At 35.6% G+C, this 21,369-nt stretch overlaps 1 protein-coding gene across 1 annotated transcript; it reads left to right on the top strand.

The window, feature by feature from the left end:
* The first annotated feature begins 866 nt into the window (after nucleotides 1-866).
* On the top strand, nucleotides 867-19,535 carry ASMTL (acetylserotonin O-methyltransferase like). Its single transcript, XM_070943410.1, has 13 exons — nucleotides 867-1,039; nucleotides 4,149-4,280; nucleotides 5,983-6,030; nucleotides 7,630-7,694; nucleotides 9,057-9,118; nucleotides 9,953-10,061; nucleotides 10,615-11,029; nucleotides 11,142-11,304; nucleotides 12,045-12,229; nucleotides 14,074-14,206; nucleotides 14,907-15,050; nucleotides 15,625-15,747; nucleotides 18,183-19,535. The coding sequence occupies exons 1-13, from the start codon at nucleotides 947-949 to the stop codon at nucleotides 18,404-18,406; spliced, it is 1,896 nt and encodes a 631-aa protein (XP_070799511.1). The 5' UTR covers nucleotides 867-946; the 3' UTR covers nucleotides 18,407-19,535.
* The last annotated feature ends 1,834 nt before the right edge of the window (nucleotides 19,536-21,369 follow it).

Below are 21,369 nucleotides of genomic sequence, written 5' to 3'. Positions count from 1 at the left end.
AGCCCACTATATCACCAAGAAGCAGAATATAACGTAGTCCAGTTCTACAAAATTGTCAAGTCCGGTTCTACAAAACTGCCAAAGTATCCTTTCAACGCTTGGCTTGGTGGCTCAGTAGCTAAAACACTGAGCTTGTTGATCAGAAAGATCAGTTCGAATCCCTAGTACAGGTCTCCTACGTGAGCAGGGGGTTGGACTAGATGACCTCCAAGATCCCTTCCAACTCTGTTACTATAAAAAAACCAAAACCCTTTGGTTGCAATCTTTGGATCTTTTTGAGGAGAGACTTGAATAGGCGCGTAAAGTTTGCTTGGGCAAGGATTTCAAGAGCATTTTCTTCAGCATTTCTCAACTAATGTCCTTCTTCCTCGGGACAAAAAATGGGAGCGAGGGAGCCGAGAAAGGGAAAAGCCCTTCCACCACCTTTCCTATAGGATGGAGGTGAGGAACTATAGCCCCTTTATGACTTGAGTCAGGGGTCTCCACCCTTGGTAACTTTAAGACTTGTGGACTTCAAAGCTGGCTGAGGAACTCTGGGAGTTGAAGTCCACAAGTCTTAAAGTTGCCAAGGTTGGAGACTCCTGACTTGGGGACTTCAACTTCCACAAAGGCCGTAGCTCCCCCAGCCCTGCTTATAAGGCAGAGGTCTTCAAACTTGGCAGCTTTAAGACTTGGGGACTTCAACTCCCAGAATTCTCCAGCCAGCTCTTCTGGGAGTTGAAGTCCACAAGTCTTAAAGCTGCCAAGTTTGAAGACCTCTGTTATAAGGGTTGCTCACGTAGGCGAATCGGAGTGCAGAAGGCGGGAGGGAGGAGCCACGTCTTCTTTGGACTCCGCCCTCCCCTCCGCGGGCCTAGTGGGTTGTCCTCTGGCGTTCTGGCTTTATTGAGTTTTTTTCCTGGCACCTGGGCTTTTATGCGACGTCGCCTTCACGACATCTGCAGCCATGGTGCTCAAAGCGGTCCTTAAAAAGCTGGTCGACAAAAGGGTGGTGCTGGCAAGCGGCTCCCCGCGCAGGCAGGAGATCCTAAATAACATGGTGAGTGCGCTGATTCGTTTAAACGGCGGGTTGGTGGGCTTGGAAGAATTCCTTGCATTTCCAAAAAAATTAAAGATTAAAAATAAAACAAAAAAAAAATCAGATCTAGGCAGAGCTGCTGGATTTTTAACAATTACATATAAAGGGGCCATTGCACCTGTCCTATAGGAAAGGTGGTGGAAGGGTTTTTCCCTTTCGCGGCTCCGTCGGTCCCGTTTTTCGTACCGAGGAAGAAGGATATTAGTTGAGAACTGCCGAAGAAAATGCCCTTGAAATCCTCGCTCAAGCAAACTTAGGCGCCTATTCAGGTCTCTCCTCAAAAAGAATTCAAAGATTGCAACACAGTTGAAAGGACACTTGGCAGTTTTGTAGAACGGGACTACGGTTTAACAGTAAAAGTTGAAAGGGAGCTTGGAGGTCATCTAGTCCAACCCCCTGCTCACTCAGGAGACCTGTACTAGGGATTCGAACTTTCTGATCGACAAGCTCAGTGGGCTGAAGTATGGGATGGGGCTTACAAACCTGCAATTACAAAACTAAACCGGTGCAGGGAGGGGGGAAAAGAAGACTATAAGGATAAATGTACAATTATGAAGATAACAGCGATAGATTGAGTAAAATTGAAAAGAAAGCGAAAAGAAAGTATATATTATTAGAATACTGGAATTGCTCGGATACAAACAAGGAAAATATTCCACAACAAAGGAGAAAGAAAGGAGAGAGGAGGAGAGGGTTAGAAGAGGAGAGGGAGAGAGAGGAAAGGAAGAAAGGGGAAAGGAGAGGAAGAAAAGGCAGTGGACTAGTAGGAGAGAAGGTGAGAAAGGGAAAAGAGGCGAAGAGTGAGGGAAAGGAAGGGGATTTAGGAAGAGGAAGGAGAGGAGGAGGGAGAAAGTAGGAGAGGAGAGGAGGGAGGGAAGGGAAAGAAGAAGGAGAAGGTTTGTTGTGAAACGAGGGAAAAGAAAGGGTAGAAGAGCAACCCCGAATGTAATTAAAATGCCTTATTTTTATACTTTCTTTAAGAAAAATGTATATATGTATGACCAATTATATATAAGAGAATGTGCATTTATATTATGTGTATGAGAAATAAAAATGAAAAACTTTTTTCAAAAAAACCCCATTAAACCAGTGCAAAAAGTTGAAAAAGCTTGTCATGCAATGGTAGAGATTTTGTACATACTACCCTCCCCCTCCCACCCCAGTATAAATTTTCTTTTTTCCTAAAGGAGCTAATGGAAGATCAGAATAAAGAACACTTTAGTCTAAGTAATTGTATCCGTGGATAGCACATCTGTGAAAGGAAAAGCATACACATTGACACGATGGCATTGTATGGAATTTATCAGATGTAGCCGTAGACATCAATATAACGATGTAAAATATTAATGCAGAATAGTGCTCCCATCTGCTGTCCCCATAAGTATGAGACACCTCTGAGATCGGAGGGACCCTCCTCTTTGGCATACAGTAATCAGAAGTGTACTGTATTACATTTATCTCTGGTTGTAGGATTCCCAAAAAGATTTGGAAACGGGACACTGCAATAGATAGACTTTTGATCTCATTTCGAGGATATGCATGTTGTAATGCCTTAATGCATGATTTGCAATACAGGTAGTCCTCGACTAATGACCCCAATTAAGCCCAAAATTTCTGCTGCTAAGTGAGACATTTATTAAGTGAGTTTTGCCCCATATTACAACCTTTAATGTTATACTGGTTAAGTGAATCATTACAGTTGTTAAGTTAGTAATATGGTTGTTAAGTGAATCTGCTTTTCCCATTGAGTTTGCTTGTCAGAAGGTTGTAAAAGGTGATCACATAACCCTGGGACACCACAGTCGTCATAAATATGAATCAGTTGCTGAGCATCTGAATTTTGATCATGTGACCATGGGGATGCTACAACAGTCATAAGCGTAAAAAATGGTCATAAGTCACTTTTTTCAGTGCCATTGTAACTTTGATCTGTAATTAAACAAATGTTGTAAATTGAGGACTACCTGTACCTTTGTGACATGTATAAAGAATATACCCCATCAAGAAGTCCAGTAGTAGCACTTATTCTGATTAACAAAAACGCATAAGCTTTTGTGAGCCACAGTTTATATATTGTAATACAATTTGTTAGCTGAAGAGGTGCTATCAGACTCCTCCTCAGTTTTTTTGCCACTGTAAACTAACATAGCTCTCCTTTATATAAGGTGAATTTATAAAGATTTCATGTTTAGATATGGTCCATCTTTATAAAATTAATTTATAAAGATTTCATAGTTTAGATATGGTCCATCTTTATAGGATGAATTTATAAAGATTACATGGTTTAGAAACAGCCCATCTTTTCTTCCCACTCTCTTTGCTTTAGTTATCTTGCTGATGAAGAATTGTGGCCTAATAATCATATTAGTGTTGTATATTCTATTTTTTCCTTAAAGCAAACACCACACAGCTACCTTTGCTGCTTTTATTTCATTCAGTATGCTGAGTTCACCAAGTAGTTAAGAAATCATCATTGTGAATTCATAAGGTGGATAAGAATTCTCATGTTTGTAACTGAAGGGCATTTAAATTCAAAAGGGACAAGTAGCTTAACTAATAGTTCAGGTTTCTAGCTAGTCAGTTGTTCATTTCTCCAATATCTTCTATATGTAATTTGTGGGAATCAGTGAAATGGTTTCCTCCTAAAACCTTAAACTCTTACTTTATTAATAATGTCTTTAAGCATGATTAAGATATGATTCAGGTTTAACAAGAAGGCGGCTTTATCAAAATATTCTTTTGTTTTTGAAGACCAACCAGAACATTTTGTTAACTGCTGTACCTCACTCAGTCTTTCAATTTAGGCAGCCCTTACTTTCTGAGAGATAATATTAAGTTCTGCCAGCAGAGTAGAAAGATGAAATAAGAAAAGTTACTGTACTATATTCTCCTGTTGCATCTGTGATGCTAAATATTCCAGATTGTAGTCTGGATTGTAGACTGTAGTTCTGAAGAGGATAGCGTTAAGTAGTCTTTAATCACCAAGATCTTGGTGATTGCAGTCTATAAAATACAAATCTTGCATGATTCCACCCTCCCCCCCAATTCATGTATTCTTTCTGTTTAACAGGGTCTCCAGTTTGAAGTTGTTCCGTCATGGTTCAAAGAAACACTTGAGAAGTCAACTTTTTCAGCCCCGTATCAATATGCTGTAGAAACTGCAAAACAGAAGGCACTTGAAGTAGCAAATAGAATGCATGTGGTGAGCCTATTTCCATATTAAGGCTATTTTTATTTTATTTTATTGATAGGTCTGGTTTGTTTCTTGCATTGACTTATTGATATATTTTTTTTCTTATATCCCTCTGTTGGCATCAAATAACAGGAATAATGCTACCCCCTTTAGTAGAAAGCGAATGGTTGATAATAAGGATGGATGGAATAATGGGTCTATCATCCACTTAACACAGGGATGTCAAACTCGATTTTATTGAGGGCCTCATCAGGGTTGTGTTTGACCTCAGGGGGCTGGGGAGGCGTGGAAATGGTGGGTGTGACACAGGACTCATGTCGGGGCACCTGTGATGGTCAAGTGCTAAGGCAGGACTTCCCTGAGACCGTCCCTCAATCTTATTATTTCCTTCCTTCCTTCCTTCCTTCCTTCCTTCCTTCCTTCCTTCCTTCCTTCCTTCCTTCCTTCCTTCCTTCCTTCCTTCTTCATTCCTCTCCTTATTTTTTCTTCTTTGTTCTCTTCCCATCTTTCTTTCTTTTTCTTTTTCTTTTTCTTTTCTCTTTCCCTTTCCCCTTTTCTGTCCCTTCTTGCATGCTCAAATGCAAAAGAGGAACATTTCTCCTTTTGTTTTGTTTTTAGTTTGTTTTGATAGCCCTATGCCATAGAAAATGGGGCATGCGCAGCCTGAACTCCGTTTTCCCTGGCAGAAGGCTTCAGGAGGCCATTGTGGGGTGCAAGGGGGCCGTGTGTGGTCCCCCCCCCCGAGCTCTGGTTTTGCTGGCAAAGGCACTGCGGACCAGTCCTTTGCTGTTTCCAGGCTGGCCCCATGGGCCAGATCTAAGCACCCCTGACTTAACATGTGCTTGATTTTGCCCATAGGAAAATTGAATGTTTATAGCCAAGGAAACTATTGTTCACCATCACTATTTGTTATTAGTGGAAAATGTATATTTGGCAGCCTGTTAAACGTAAAACATGAAACCTGTGGATAAAACATTCAACTTGGAACAGAAAAAATGAGCTCAAATACATGGAAGAGTTTAAGATATTGAGCCAAACCAACATTCAATACCCAATGTTCATTGTCACAGAGTGGCTCACCAGATTCAGAAATACCTGAATTATGATAAGAGGATGATAGCCCTCTTCCTTTGGAGCTTTTTAATGATTAAAACCTTCTTTATCTTTGTTTCTGGGATTAATGTTTAGTCTTTGATCTATCATCCATGAATTAATGTAATACCCTTTTAAAACATTCAAGTAGTAGTCACCACCATATCAGATGGCAGAAAATTGCATAAGGATGTCCTCCTTATTCACTACATGAATCTCCCCATCTAGTGTTTCAGTGGATGACCTTCAATAGTGTGAGACAAAGATTTCTGTATGCCCATATTTCTTCTGAAAAGACTTCAGAAGAAAATATATGCCATCCAGACTTCTACAATTACAGAAAATCAGCTAGCTTATTCTCTCCCCCTTGCTTCCCACCATCCACCAAACGCCAATCAAATGCCTGGCCAGCTTACAAGTATCCACCTCTCACATTTGATCTTCTATTAATGACTGCACTTGGATGAAATCAAGATTGCTTTTATTGAATTAAAGTTGCTTTTTCTGCTTAATTTGTTATCTGTTAACATTCAAGTTTATAGGAGCATTGATATGTTGTCATGGAGAAAATTTAATAAAATACACAGACCTTTTATGTTTTATTTTTCTTTTCTTTCAGAAACATCTTCAAACACCAGATATTGTTATTGGAGCAGACACTATAGTGGTGAGTATATATATGCTAACAACTTTTAGGTTAGTAGTAGTTGTGTAGTTCTATTGTATTATCCACATACATAATAGAAATTTAAAATATCAGTTTTGTCTATCCAATATTGGTATTTTTAATTCTATTATAAGGGGGTTAGTTTAGTATGGGAAATGGGTAACCATTTTACATAAATACAGTCTGAGGATGAAAGATGCTGGAAGTGTGGTAAGGCAGCTTTTTTTGAAAATCCATTTAGACAAATTTGTAAAGAACGCTTCTCAGCAGCTTTTCATTCTCCTGAATGAAAAACGCATGAGCAAAATGGAAGAAAGGCCAAAAAGTGCAGTTTCTTGTTTTGTGAAATAAATGTTTTGTAAACAATTAAACTTAACAGTCTTTTTCCTGTGTGGTTTCTCACTTTCCTTAGAAACAGTTTTTATACTATACTATACTAGTGAGAAAAAGCATATTTACACTTCCCTTATTATCTTTTATGTCATTCATTTGCATTGAAATGTACCGTTGTTGAGAACAAGGGCATATATACAATATATATTAGAAGAAATATTATCAGTGGTGGGTTGCTACCAGTTTGCCCTGGTTCACGCGAACCGGTAGTGGTGGTGGGAGGCTCCGCCCACCCACCCGGATGTCATCAAATACAATCTGCACATGTGCAGAAGTTTCTGTGCATGTGCAGAAGTGGTGCGCGCGTGAGCGAACCAGTAGCAAAGGTAAGTGAAACCCACCCCTGGATATTATGATAGCTATCAAAAATGTGACGAAACCAACGTATCTTTGATTTCTTCATCATGTTTTCATTCAGAAAATTCCAGCACCACAAGCTTTTTTAAAAGTTGTGCTGTGTGCTAAAGAGAGCCACTTTTATCTAAAAGAAAAAAAACATGTGTTTGCAAAAGGCCAAGTCAGAATGGGGTAAAATCCCTTTTTTGCTGCTGCTGCTGCTAATGAATGTCAGTAATATATGGACCAGTAGTCCAACTTGGTGTCAGGTTAATTCCTATATCCTTAATAGTATTTCTATGGCTTTTCTTAACATGCTTCATTTTATTCACTTTTATATGATTTGGTTGAGTATTTGGATTATGACTATTTTAGTTTTAGTGCTCATATCTTTGTAGAAAGGCAAATGTCTCTGAGTATTTGTTCTGCTTGCAAAATACATGCAGAGAGTGGATTTTTAATTCATAGATAATTTCTGTCAAGTATGAGATAAAGCATTCAGTTGTATAGATAAATTCAGTTGTAAGAAGAACTATAAATCAGCATACATGTTAAGGATACCATAAAACTAAAGGAAAAATGTTTTAATATATAAATTATGTTTTATTTGAGCTACAGCTACAAAGGAAATTATTTTGATACACCTAAGAGATACTTACCCACAATTAACTACTCAAAATGCACATTGTTTGTATCTTCTTTGTAACAAGTACTGGATACATAGTTTATTTCTACATAAAAAGTATAGGCACACTATTCCAAATTTTATTTAGAACCTAATGGCTGCAAGTTTTGAAACCCTTATTCCCGGATAATTTCATAATATGTTTAGTCGAATGAGATATACATATGTATACTTTTCCATTTCAGACTATAGGAGGACAAATTTTGGAAAAACCAGTGGACAAACAGGATGCCTATAAGATGCTTTCCAGGTATATGCTTTAAAATTAAATTTCAATGCAAATAATGCTTTTATCTAGGCCTGGCCATTTGCAGTGCATTATTTTTACACCAGCCTTTTACAGATAGAAAAAACCGCAAAATTTGTGTTAAAATATTATTAGTATGAGAGAAATCTAAACAGTGTAGGATAGTACACTAGGCTTTGATTTCTAATCTACTATGCGGCATATTTTTATTAATGTATTTCTATTTGTTTTTATACTATTATATCTTTTATATCTTCTCATTGTTCCTATCACCCATCTCCTCCCACTAATGACTGTATGACTGTAACTTTGTTGCTTGTATCCTGACAATTTATATTGACTGTTTCCTAATATGATTTGATTGCTTATTTGTACCTTATGACTATCATTAAGTGTTGTACCTTATGATTCTTGATAAACGTGTCTTTTCTTTTATGTAGACTGAGATCATATGCACCAAGACAAATTCCTTGTGTGTCCAATCACACTTGGCCAATAAAGAATTCTATTCTATTCTATTCTATTCTATTCTATTCTATTCTATTCTATTCTATTCTATTCTATTCTATTCTATTCTTTAATTTTAATTTTAGATATTCAATGTATTATTGACAGAATTGTGTTGGATTTGAAATACTTTATTCTATTTTACCAATGTGCTACATCATTTCCAAGAGTTGAATACTGTTTTTTGTTGTTGTACAGTAACTGTTACATTAGTCTGAAAAAATCTACCATTACTTAGACCAGCATTTCTCAATTTCAGCAATATTAATGTGTGGAATTCAAGTCCTAAAATTCCCCAGCTGGCATGCTTGGGAGTTGGAAGTCCACACATTTTAAATTGCAAGATTGAAAACACTGATTTAGACCATAATTTAGCTAGATGGATGGATGATTGATGATAGTATTCTTCATTGGCCAAATGTGATTGGACACAAAAGGAATTTATCTCCCGTGCGTAGCCTCTCAGTGTACATACAGACAATAAGTGATAGGTCATAGATAATAAATCATAGCTACAATCATGAATCATTAATCATAAGAAATAAACAACAAATGACAAAACATATGGTAGCAATAGGAGAAGGTAATAGGAAAGATGAGAAGACGAGAAAAGATAAGAAATGAGAAGATGAGAAAGTGAGAAGGATAATAGCAATACAACCCTACTACATGGGTACATATCTTTAGGCCTATATGCAAATATTGTATTGTCCCATGTGCTACACAATGATATAAATACATATGTATGTATATATACAGAGAGAGAAAGAGAGAGAAGTCTTACACCATAATATGTGAGAATGCATTACCAAATTTTATCAAAATGATGGCAGACTAATTTTTTATTCTTTTTAATAGGTTAAGTGGCAAAGAACATAGTGTTGTCACAGGTGTTGCAATTGTTCACTGCAGTAGTAAAGGTAATATAAGATATCTGTGTCAGATCAATTTTCATTATTTGTACAGTTGTCCACTCTTTAGCAGTGCACTCCTGAGTCTGGAGATTTCAGGAATTAAGCTTATCTCTATTCAATTGAAGTTCTGAAACTTTAATCCTTGTTTGGTGGACATATATTCTACCTTTCTTCCAGGAATTCAAGGTGGTTTAGAACAGCTTTAATTCACATTTTTAATTTTTTTTAAAAAAATGATACATTGCAAGCATCCAAAACCAACAGATACATGAACAAATAAATGAACAAGTGCCTTTGAAAAACTTAATTTGCATTTTCTATTCAAAAAAATTCTATTTTGAAGATCAATATTGGTTAACTATTAAATGATACTATTACCTCACTAAAGATATAATTTTTTTGCAACATGTTTCTGTATTATAGCAATTTAGTTTACTATGCTTCCTTATAACAGTTCTATGCTGTTGATAATGATAGGACATTATTGACTGGAAAAGCCAGATAAATTATGAAACTATTTCCAACAAATTGGATCCGCTCTGGAAAGACAAAGTCATTGTGAACTAGGGAATCCAGCATTTGTACTCAAGTACAAACATATTTCTAGATAAGGTTGGTGGAAACACATGTTTTGAAACATTTTGAATGTAAAATTTGACAAGATGTCCATTTTTAGTGCAAATATACTGCTTTAAGCTTCTTGAAAGCTTTTTCAAAATGCTCACAACAACTTGCTTTATGGACTACAGATTGTGAAGATCAGGAATAAGTCTTCTGAAGGTAGCTCATCTTGATGTTATTATCCAATATTTTGGTTTTATCCATACTTCTGCATTTTAGATGATTATCTAGACACTGGAGTCACTGAGTTCTTTGAAGAAACAAAAGTCAAATTTGCCGAACTCTCTGAGGAACTTCTGTGGGAGTATATCCACAGCGGTGAGCCAATGTAAGTGCACTGCTTCACTGCATTGGTCTAAAAACTTATAGCATTAGGAAGTTCAATTTCACAATGTAAATAAATATCAATGGCACTGAAATATTTTATGAACTTGAGAATATAGCACAATAGAATTTCTGTTCTCATGAAAATGAAATTATCAGTGGTATCATTTTCGGAAACTGTATTAACTAGCATACATAGTGAAGTTTATAAATCAGCTGTAAATGACAAAAAAGTGAGCATGAAGTTCATTTGATTATTATGTTTCAAAATCGCTACAATAGTATTAGCACTTAAAATCACTTTTTATTTCTGTTCTGAGGAAAAAAAATGTTTTGATGTTATGCCATTAGTTTCAGTTCTTAAAAAAAGAGTCTAAAGAGGACTTTAACTGAGTCTCTTAAGCTTTAACATCCTGGTTATTTTGTTTTTGACATCATACATTTTATTAATTTATTAACTAGTTTGTTTTTTTAAGAATTTTTTTTTTAAGTTAAATATTAACATTTTAAATTCATGCTTGAATGTGTGTGTTCATGTACATGCATTTTTTCTTCAGGGACAAAGCTGGTGGATATGGGATCCAAGCACTTGGAGGAATGTTGGTGGAATATATTCATGGAGATTTCTTGAATGTGGTCGGGTTTCCTTTGAATCATTTCTGCAAAAAGTTAGGTGAACTGTATTATCCGCCCCCAAAGCATACCATACATCATATAAAATATGACTCTATCCCTTCAGTGGAGACTTTTGAGATTCTAAGTGATGGAGACTGTGATTCTTCAGATATGGATTCTTCAAAAATGGAAGATGCCAAAAGGCTAACAAATGGTGGACTTGTGGAATTGGGAAAATGCAAAGAGAGCAATTGCAGTTACAAGATACCTATGGAAATTCAAAACGGAATACCAAGAAATGTAACACAGTGCCTCTCTAAACTTACACATCTTTTGGATGGATTTAAAGGCTCAAAGGTAATACATTTGTTATTTGGCCATATGTATTTAATTTTTAAATACATGGATTATAGTATTTCTAGCTGTCAAATTCAAAATTTCCCTTTAAATATTTTTCCTATATCTGCAGGTTTTGTTTGTGGCATGTAAGCTGAAAATATTTGATCTTCTTAAAGATAGGGGCACTGTGACCACAGAAGATGCGGCAAATCAACTTAATACTTCCCTACGTGGAACAGAAAGATTACTTGATGCCTGTGCTTCTCTTGGTCTGTTGGAAAAGAATCAGCAAGGTCATATTTTATTCTAAAATTACTCTGGAAGGAAAGTGTAGAATAAGTTGAGTATACGATATCCTAATGTCATACAAATGCAATTAGAATACTAAGTAGAGTAAACCTATACATAGTTTAGGAAAAAAAGGTGCATGTGGAGAAAAATGAACTTGGAATGGCCTTAGAAAAAGCCCACCCAAGTACATAACCAGCTGTGATGTTGAATTGATTGCCTGGTCTCTAGCTTTCCTTAAAATTGCAACCATGCTAGGAGGGAGGCAGCCTTAATTTTGAGGCATAAAGAGAGTTTTCTGTTTTAAAATGGTTTCTCTCAAATGTTACTTGTTTTTGAATTTCAAATTATCCATTTTCAGGGTATTAGCATGTTTATAAGGGATGCTTAGCTTTTTGGGATTGTGCAGTAGGAAGACTTATGGATCGCTTTGTCCTTTGGGGAAAAATCATTGCCACTTCCTGAATATTTTCTTGTTGGTATCTGCGGTCTACTGCACTCAAAACTGTTTATAATATCTCCATTTTAAAGAACCATGCATTTTAGATTTTTTTAAAAAAATATTTAGTGTTTTCATGGCAAGGAGATGTGCAAAATTTAATAAGCAAAGATAATTGCTTAATTACATGCAGTCATAGTATTTGATCTGTGAAGAAACAGTGATAATTTTCTGGAATTTGGTGCATCAATTTTCTTTAAAAATATGTTGTGTTTGTAATTTGTAATTTTTAAAATGTCTTTAAAGGTTACAGTAATGCAGAACTGACAAATCTATGCCTGGTATCCGATAGTGAATATTCACTTCATGACTACATTCTTCATTGTAATGACCACCTATGGTCTTTGTTTACTCATTTGGAGCTAGCAGTTAAAGAAGGAACTTCACAGATACATCATACATCTGAGAAGAAAGTGAATGATTTGTTTCAGGTAGGGAAGAATCTAGTTTTTTTTAATGAAAGTGAACACGTAAAAAAAAAATCTTAAAAATAAATATAAAGCTTACTAGGCATATTTTGCCATATTTTTGTTTTTCTTTCAACTTCTATTTTTTAATAGCAATAGTAAAAGAAAATACAAATTGAATTAAGAAGTAAAAAGAAAACGACAATAAAACATGTGCAGAAAAAAGAAAAAGAAAAATTGTTCAGACTTAATCATAAGTACAAACAATAATTCATCACTCCCTATAACATTACATTCAAATATCTCTTCACACAACACATCCTTTACCCACAACCTTAATCTTTAGTTTATTCAGATATTGTTATAGGATTAATCTCCCATTTTTCTATCCAAGAATTTCTTCCAAGACTTTAACCAACTTCTTTTTTAAGTTCAGTAAAGGTCAATTTCTTAATGTTATTTAAATTTCTACATCAGTTGTATTTTTTCTTCTTATATTCCTAACTTTTTTTCCCCGGTACTTTTGCAAATCCCTTATGTCCTCATATTTCTGCATCAAGCAAAATTTGTTTCATCTCTTTATTTTGTCAATCTTCCAAAGTATTCTCTTTTGCAACAGTAAAATTCTTTAATATCTTTAGACATAATCTATTCATAGAAGCAATTATCATTGAAGCTGCTATTTTTTGACCCCGTTCTTTAAAAATCTTTTAAAGTATTTCAAATATCAAGCATTTTCTTTTATTTTTCAAGTTTCAGTGCTGACTAAAGATAGTAAGTTTTTCACTTTCTTTTCTCTTTCTGCCTGGAATCTATAGCCCCCTCTAGTGTTCTGTTTCTGAAATCATAATGTCTCAAGTTGCTATTTTAAGTTAAGATAGACTAAACAAATTGGTTCCCCTGAATGTATATAATTATTTCCAAACGTATAATAAGTCCTAATGCTCCATTATTTCAATTTTTGTCTGATTCCTTAATTCATTTATAACTTCCTTAAATCACTATCTTATTTAGCTCTTTGCTGTTTATTTCTAATTCTTTAAGTTCTTAATCTTATAGTCAATTTTTCTTTAAGAACAAAAGTAAACTCACCAAGGACTTTTCAAACTTGCCATTTTGAAGATTTCTACCAGTAATATTCTTAAGGTAGTAGTTGAATAGGTAATTTCCAAAAGTAAATTTGAAAGTGAGTGAGCAAATTCAGTGTCCTTAAAAGACACTATCACGTCTGAGAGCATAATGGTTTTCTTCATCTCTTGGCATTGAAACTTTAAAGATACCAATCATGCGGTTTCCTCATGAGTAGCGTTCAGCAGCTGTACCAGTGGATGTCCCATCTTCTCCTTAGCCAGAGTGGTTCTGTGGGATTGGTCCATAAGATTAGCCTCTATAATGGAGACTTATCTCCTCAAGGACATTCCACAATTATGAGAGTCCTGCTGGAAAATTTGTACATTTGCCTAATTCATATCTCCGATTGGCTGGATATTAATCACAAGATATTAAAATATTTATTCTGATATAAGATAAGATCTTAAGATAGTTATTTTGCCCTGTATGCCATTAAAAATAGTGTATTGTATCTCTACTTTACTTATTCCTGATATTTTTCATGCCAAATTCACTAACTTTCCCTACCATGATTCAGAGAACAGAATTTTTTTTCTGTATGTAAGGCCATTCTAAAATGCTTTAATTAAATGTTCTGTAATGTTAAGCAATGTAATTTATTTGGGTTGTATAATTCTGTCGTTGCTTTACAAGTTAGGCGGGGAGGAGAAACCAAACTGTTTTAGGTCTTTTTTCAAGATCTACATTTTAACATATCTTTTATCTACTTGTTTTGTGATCTCGCTTTCTTTTTTAAGGATTTCCACTGTCAGTCTGCAGAAGCAAAGCAACGTTTTGTGAGAGCCATGGACAGCAGTTCCAAAGTGACAGCAAGGGACATCAGCACAGCTTTTGATCTTTCCCAATTCAAAGTTGTATGTGATTTGGGAGGTATATATTATAGCATTACCACCCCTACATATTGACATAAAATGTTCTAATGTATAGTTGTGATTAAATGGATAGTTTTGTAAAGATTATATAACATATCTTAAGTACAGGATTTTTTTTTTACTACTTCAGAGAGATAATGTACAGTAAAAAAACCTTTTAGATTAATGTCTTTGTGTCCCTGCCTTCAAACTTAAATGTTCAAAATTACATAAGAGAGATGAAGGTAACTTTTTGTTCAGCAAATGCTATTGTATCTGGTCATGGTGTATCATGCCTCAGTAAGATTTTTTCCATCATGTTTCTATAAAATTTTCTTCAGTCCCCAGAGAGAAAGTTTAAGTTATTCTTAACTACTAATATTAAAATAGTGTGCTATCAAGGTATATAAAATCTGTCACCCATTAACTAGGAGAGAAATCAAATGATTGAGAAAAGAAACAGACAGATTAGGACCAGTATAGGGACAACAGATATAATACCAGCATAATTTTATGCCAAATGAAGAATTTGACTAGTTCCCGAAAAGCTTAACAGTTTGTTTTTCTTGCATCCAACCAGTAAAAATGGGGCGAGTATAAATTCTATGGGAGATCTTGCAAACACAACATGCATTTTATCTGAACTTCTTTCTTCCCATCTTTTATATGTAACACAATAACATAGAGTGCTAAAATAAATTTCTGTATTCTCTCTGCAGGTTGCACTGGAGCTTTAGCTTATGATTTAGTCCAGATCTATCCAGAAATGCAAGTCATTGTCCTTGATCTTCCTGAAGTTATTACAGATGTCACCAGCTGTCAACTTTCAAAACAAAATGCTTGTGAAGTATCCTTTGTATCAGGTAAAGGTGTTTCTCCCATTTGTAGACCAAATCAAGGCACTTGTAATCCAAAGATTGCACGAGGATCTTGTAGTTTTATGTGGATTAGTGACCTGTTCTGCAAAACTTTGATAGACTTGGCCCATTGCAGGAGTAAATAAGATCTCAATAAAATTCCAATTATCTCTGCAATAAAATGTTAATGTATGTGACTGCAAATTAAGCTAATTGAATTTGTTTATTTTAGCAACTTGGTTCTAATGAAAATATTGATCATTTTTTATGTTAGTGAATTGCTTAGCCTGATTTTTTGCATCCAGGAATTCATGGGAAAATGTTACGACCTGATCACTATATTTGAATCTATGTGCATTATGTTAAATATAGCCCTGAGCTTTTTTAGAATATTATAAGAATAAAATCTCATTCTTCCCTCCCAAAAAATTTGGGTCTGTTCTGCATACATTTGAAGTGTGCTTATTTATTTTAGTTTACTTAAATGTTATTTCATGTTTCATTTTGTTTATGAAGCTATTCAGCTGAAAATGTAATCACATTCTGAGGGAACTAATGAAAATATATTTTCATTAACTAGGTGATATTTTCAAAGATAATCTTCCAGAAGCAGATCTTTATATTCTTTCAAGGGTTTTACATCATTATTCTGAGGAAAAGATTTCTCTACTGTTAAACAAACTCTCTGCTCTTTCCAAGCAAGGTAAGAGTTTAAATACCCCTCCCCCCTTATTAATTGATTTATTGGTTTTACATTTACATAACTGTATGGATGATGTTTTTCATTCAATTAAACAAGGGATTTGAAAGCTAATGATGTTAAGACAAACTGAATTGTAGCTAATCTTTAACTCCAAAGTATTTTATTTAAAACACTTCACAAACATCTGTCTCTAAGGATTCAGAGTACAACTAATTATTGTATCTCCAAAACCCATAATTTAGCAGATAAAGCTTTAACATTTTTTAAAAATGTAAAAAGAGTAATTCTTGCTGAAAAATAACATTCTTGCCTGAAACTGAAAAGAAAATCAACTTGGGCTAAAGGAAGGTTCAGGTTTTGAAGAAGGAATCCCATAGCAGCAATTCCTGTGCTTAGAATATACTTCTGTCTGTTGTCTAGCCTGCCTTCGATAATACAGGCACTAGAAGAAAAGCATCTGTAGAAAACCATAAAAGCGTAAAAAGGCATTCCTTCAAGTATTTGAGTTCCAAGCCATTTAGTACTTTTAAAAAGTCTTGGATTGAAACCAGAGCTTGCAGTCCCTGGATTTATCAGCTGATCACTGACAGCCATGATCTGCATCAGCTGAATCTTCAGAATGTAGTTCCAGAATAGTCTTATATATAATATCTGGTTAGGGCAATTTACCCTGTTTGGCTCCTCTCCACTAGCCCTTAAAGGAAGAAAAAGAAAACCAGTTTCCTGGATCTGAGAACTATTTGCCTGTAGTAATTGTATCGTGAATTTTTAATTTTTTGGTTTTTATGCCATCCATTAGAGTTCAGACAGATTCAGTACTTTTTCAATCTCACTGACCAAGATGCTATAGCAGAATCGGCATACCAGTGATTTTCCCAGAATCCCAATACCTCATCTAACAACTTTGTGTATTTATTTCATATAAAATTGTCTTTAGAGCATTATGCTATGGATGCTGATGCCTCAAATGTGCCTTCATGTGCTACAAAGCACTTTTTTGGAAGGATTTGCACAGCCTTAAAACTTACAGAATCTTTACCAAAGTGTTGCTTGCCAAAGGATAATATGTAGAATTGATGTGGCCATGAAGATTGAAAAATTGTATGGGTGGGTTGTGATTCTATGCACATTTAATTGGAGCAAATCTACTGACTACTGACTGGAGTTAAGGTTTCTCCCATTTAATAAGATTTCTGACAAAAAAGCACTGGAAAGATTGGATCTGCTTGATAACCACAGTGACTCACTTTATGATAATCATAAAAACGGTCATAAAATGAAATCACATGGTGATCTACTTAATGATCACAACAATCAAAAATTATGTAAAATTCTGCCTATATGTAGTTTGATCTGTGCCTCCACAGTACTTGTAAAATTAAAAGGAATGTACGATTGTTGTAAATATTGCTGAACATGTCTGCTTTGCATATTTTGAAAAGTAGCTGTTTAAATGCTAAGCATTGAAATTCCTAGCCTCATCATATTAAATATGTGCAATCTAATCCTGTAATTATTCAGTCAGAAATAAATTCTACTGTTCCAGTGACTCTCAGAAATTCTCAAAGTACTTTAATTTTGATTCTATGTTCATGGAGTTGAATTCAGACAAAGTTGGAAAGCAAGCTAACCACTGTATAAAATATAAAAATACAGTTCACTGTAGCTGGGTTTGTTTTCCAGTTTAAATAGTGGTTGCAGGGTGGAAGCCAGATCAGGATCATAGCACAAAAGGGGCTTTCGTCTCATATCACTGCCATCCTTCTGGATCATATGGCTGCTTCCACTCCTGTTTTAATGAAGATTATACTTGTGGTGGTGGGAAATCAAGTCTTTGCATTATAGTTCTGATTTGGGCTCCTCCCAGGTAGTAGTTCAAGCTAGGCTTCTTGATCTGCCATACTGGATGTCAGCTTCTATAATGTGCACTTGCATATAAATTGAATTTCAAGTTACCTAGAAGGAAGATTGTAAAAACTATTTTTTTAAATATCTCTTCATTAGTCTTGCATGAAAAGAGTCTTAAACTCCATCATAGTTTCAATAAGAGGTCAGAATCAGAACAGCCATAAACCTACAAGAGGCAAATTCCTTTTTCTTAGTTATTCGTGTTCAGAATTGTTTATATTTAAAAGTAGGAGGATATTACTGTCCACATTTCCAGATTGCAGTTACGTTGCAAGGGAGAATTTCATCTCTGGGACTGTTGCAGAATTCTGTGATACAATTTGGGGATGATTTGGGAGCCCACAAAATGGGGTTAGAGGGACCTGGAATGCACGTTGTCTATACTCATTTTAAAGTATCAATAACTTGATCTTTAAAAAAATATAATCCTGTTTTCCTTTTAACAGGAAGTTTCATGTAGGATAAAAAAAACATTAACAAAAGTCTAGGTGTATGTTACTACATTTTTGTTTTTGTTTTAAATATAGGAATTGCGCTGCTAATAGCAGAGATAATACTTGATGAAAAGCGAATAAAACCTGCTAGAGCTGTTTTCCAGTCTCTCAGTATGACAGAAGGCAAGGAAAGAAATACATTGGAATACAAACAGTTATTAGAAGAACATGGATTTAGTAATGTACAGATTAAAATAACAGGAAATCTGCTAGATGTAATTTTGTGCTCTAAGAAACCATCTTCCTACACTAAATAGTACTGGATTTATTATTTCAAGTTTCTGAATACTGTGTTTCTATTTTTGATTATGGTGTCGCTGAATTGTTATGGTGGTGAATTGTATGTAAAAGCTATTCCACTTTTTATTATTTGTTAAAAACTGAACTAAATGTAATTTCCTTCTGAAAAGTCCTGGCTGCTTTTGTAACTAATAGTAATTGATAGCATTAAATCATTTCTCCCTTTTTCCCCTATTACATGTTCTTTCTAATTTATGGTCTAATGTAATCTAACAACTTTTCTGTGCATCATGAGCTATAGAGATTCTCAGTCATCCAGGTCATGGTTGTCCCAGAGGTGCTTTTTCAGGAGGGAACTGGACTTTCATTTGAACATGTTTCGCTTCTCATCCAAAAAGCTTCTTCAGCTCTGATAGGATAGTGGGGAATGGGAGGATTTTATGACAAGCAAAAGATCTTCAAAAGAAAAAACGAAGTCCAGTTGCCTCCTGAAAAAGCACCTTTGGGACATCAGGAGCTGTACAGATTTTAGTAGGGCAAGCATCAGTTCTATAGTCCAATGGCCCTATTTTGTAATAGCAAAATCCAAGAAATATTATAAGAAAACATAAAAGGAATCCACTCCCCCACCATCTCCCAACACATACATACAGATTTGGTGATAGTTGATTACACTTATTCAATGTGTGGTCAGGTTTAATGAATAAGCCACATGGTAAACCACTGATGATGTGATAGAATATGCATCTGCAGAAGCAGTGGGGGAGAATTTTGGCAACAGAGCTTTCCCAGAAAGAGGCTTGGATTAAGAGATTGCAGACCTCATCTGCTGGAGGGAGAGGGAGGATCAAGTGAGCCGTGGTAGTGCAATAGTTAGAATGCAGTATTGCAAGCTAACTCTGCCAACTGCCAGCAGTTCGACTCTCACCAGCTCAAGGTTGACTCAGCCTCAGACTGAAGCTAGTAAAATGAGGACCCAGATTGTTGGGGGCAATATGCTGACACTGTAAACTGCTTAGAGAGGGCTGTAAAGCACTGTGAAGTGGTAAATAAGTCTAAATGCTATCAGGATAGCCACATCTCTAAGTAAATAAAGGATTGGAATTGATTTGATCTTGTTATCTCTGGGTTTGTGCCTGATACATGTTATGACTGAGCCACTGGAAAAATGTAATTTCTATTTACAAATAAGGAGCGCTAAGATTATAGTGGGTTACTGTGGTTCCTTATCCATAATGACTTCTAAATTAAATACAGATGTGTACAACTCCAGGAACAAATGATTGACTCCAAGCTTGCTTAAACATGCTAACATTCTGAACATATTTTCAAATGAAGAGAGATTAAACATTCATATTCTCAATCTATATTACTAGTTGTCTCTTCAGAATAAAAAACAACTAATTCAGAGGCTACAAAATTAAATGTGTTACAATGCCAACACATTTGTTGTCCTTATGCACAATAGAGCTCTATTCTGAAATCATGTTTCTTTGCAAACAAATGCCCTTCCATTTGTACAAAATTCAATAGGCAAAAACATGCAAACAAGACAGTGCCAAACTAGTGCCATAATTATTGTTTTGTGTTAACCTAACCCATGGATGTCAAACTCATGTCACGGTGGCATCACATATCAGGAATTTTTTCCCCTTCACTTAATGGTGTGGGCGTGGCCAGCGCATGACACATCTGGCCCATGGGCCGGAGGTTTGACAGTCCTGACCTAACCTGTCAAATTTCAATATTAATCCACTTTGCCCTGAACCTCCGCCTGAAGGGAGATGCATTTTTTGCTACATCACCAAGAACAGCCAGAGAAGGAAGGAAGAAACTTGCAAGAAGTGCCACTTTTAACTGTTAACAGTTGTGATGGAGATAGCCTCTGGAGTCTGATTGCTAAGGAGTGCTGTTGAGGGTTCTCTCCTCTTCATCTCTGGTCAGATAATAAAAGAAAAGCTGGAAAAGAGTCTGGCCATTAGTTCTATACAACATGTGTATTTAAAGATTAGGAAACAAGAATCTCCAAACTGTGCTCTCTCTTCAACAATTCTTCCTTGTTCCAATATTTTCAACAATCTTCCCGTGCTCTCCAATCCCCCTTTTTGGGGAAGCTGTCAAGGCAATTTGAAAAAGGAACATACATTAGATTATCTTGGTCCCTATTTGCAATAATTCAGGCCAGATTATAAAATGGAAATGCTCTGGTTAATGATCATTATTGGGTCCTTTATGGGAAAACACCAGTTTTAGCTCAAATGCAGAAGTTGAAAAACACATTTAATTTAGGCAAACTACTTTCATATTTCAGTCAATAATTATTTACATGGGCTTGTCCATAAAGTCAGCAAGAGGTCAAATTTGAGGAAGGCTACATTTCTTTCTTTGAACATGCTTAATTTACACATTTTCCTGAGGGTGTGAAAAGACTTCCTAGCCTATTTTAATACTGGATCCAAAATTCAATTTGGAACTACTCTGGAAGGCCAGTTTGAGTTGATCCAGCATCAGAGTGAGATAACTTAGTAATGGAGAAAACACAAATAACTGAAATGTGTAGGACAGCCAGGTGATTAGAAAGACATAAAATAAAGTAAATTAAATTGGATTAAGTGCAAGGTTTTCAGTTTCACTATAAAAAATAATTTTTTTAAAAATGCAGTGAACATAGTAGCCTATATCGGGGTGTCAAACTTGATTTCATTGAGGGCCAGATCAGCATTGTGGTTGTCCTCCGGGGGGGTGGAGGAGGGGAAGGGGCATGGCTGGGGTGGTCACAGCTGACTGGGCATGGCCCAGGGGCCTTGAGTTTGACACCCCTGATCTATAGCAAGAGACGATCCACATCCAAAATGCTATGGCTACCTTGCAAAAAATGACAATTTTTTTTAGCTTTAGTGATTGGTTTGGTAGCTTCATAGACACCTTTGTGTGACACAGGTGTAGGTCACAAAGGTGGAGGAGCAGGTGTCCTCTGATA

Source organism: Pituophis catenifer, unplaced genomic scaffold, assembly GCF_029215685.1.
Source record: "Pituophis catenifer annectens isolate HBS135680 unplaced genomic scaffold, rPitCat1.0.hap2 SCAF_4, whole genome shotgun sequence".
Taxonomy (NCBI): domain Eukaryota; kingdom Metazoa; phylum Chordata; class Lepidosauria; order Squamata; family Colubridae; genus Pituophis; species Pituophis catenifer.
This window is presented reverse-complemented; position numbering and strand designations above follow the sequence as displayed.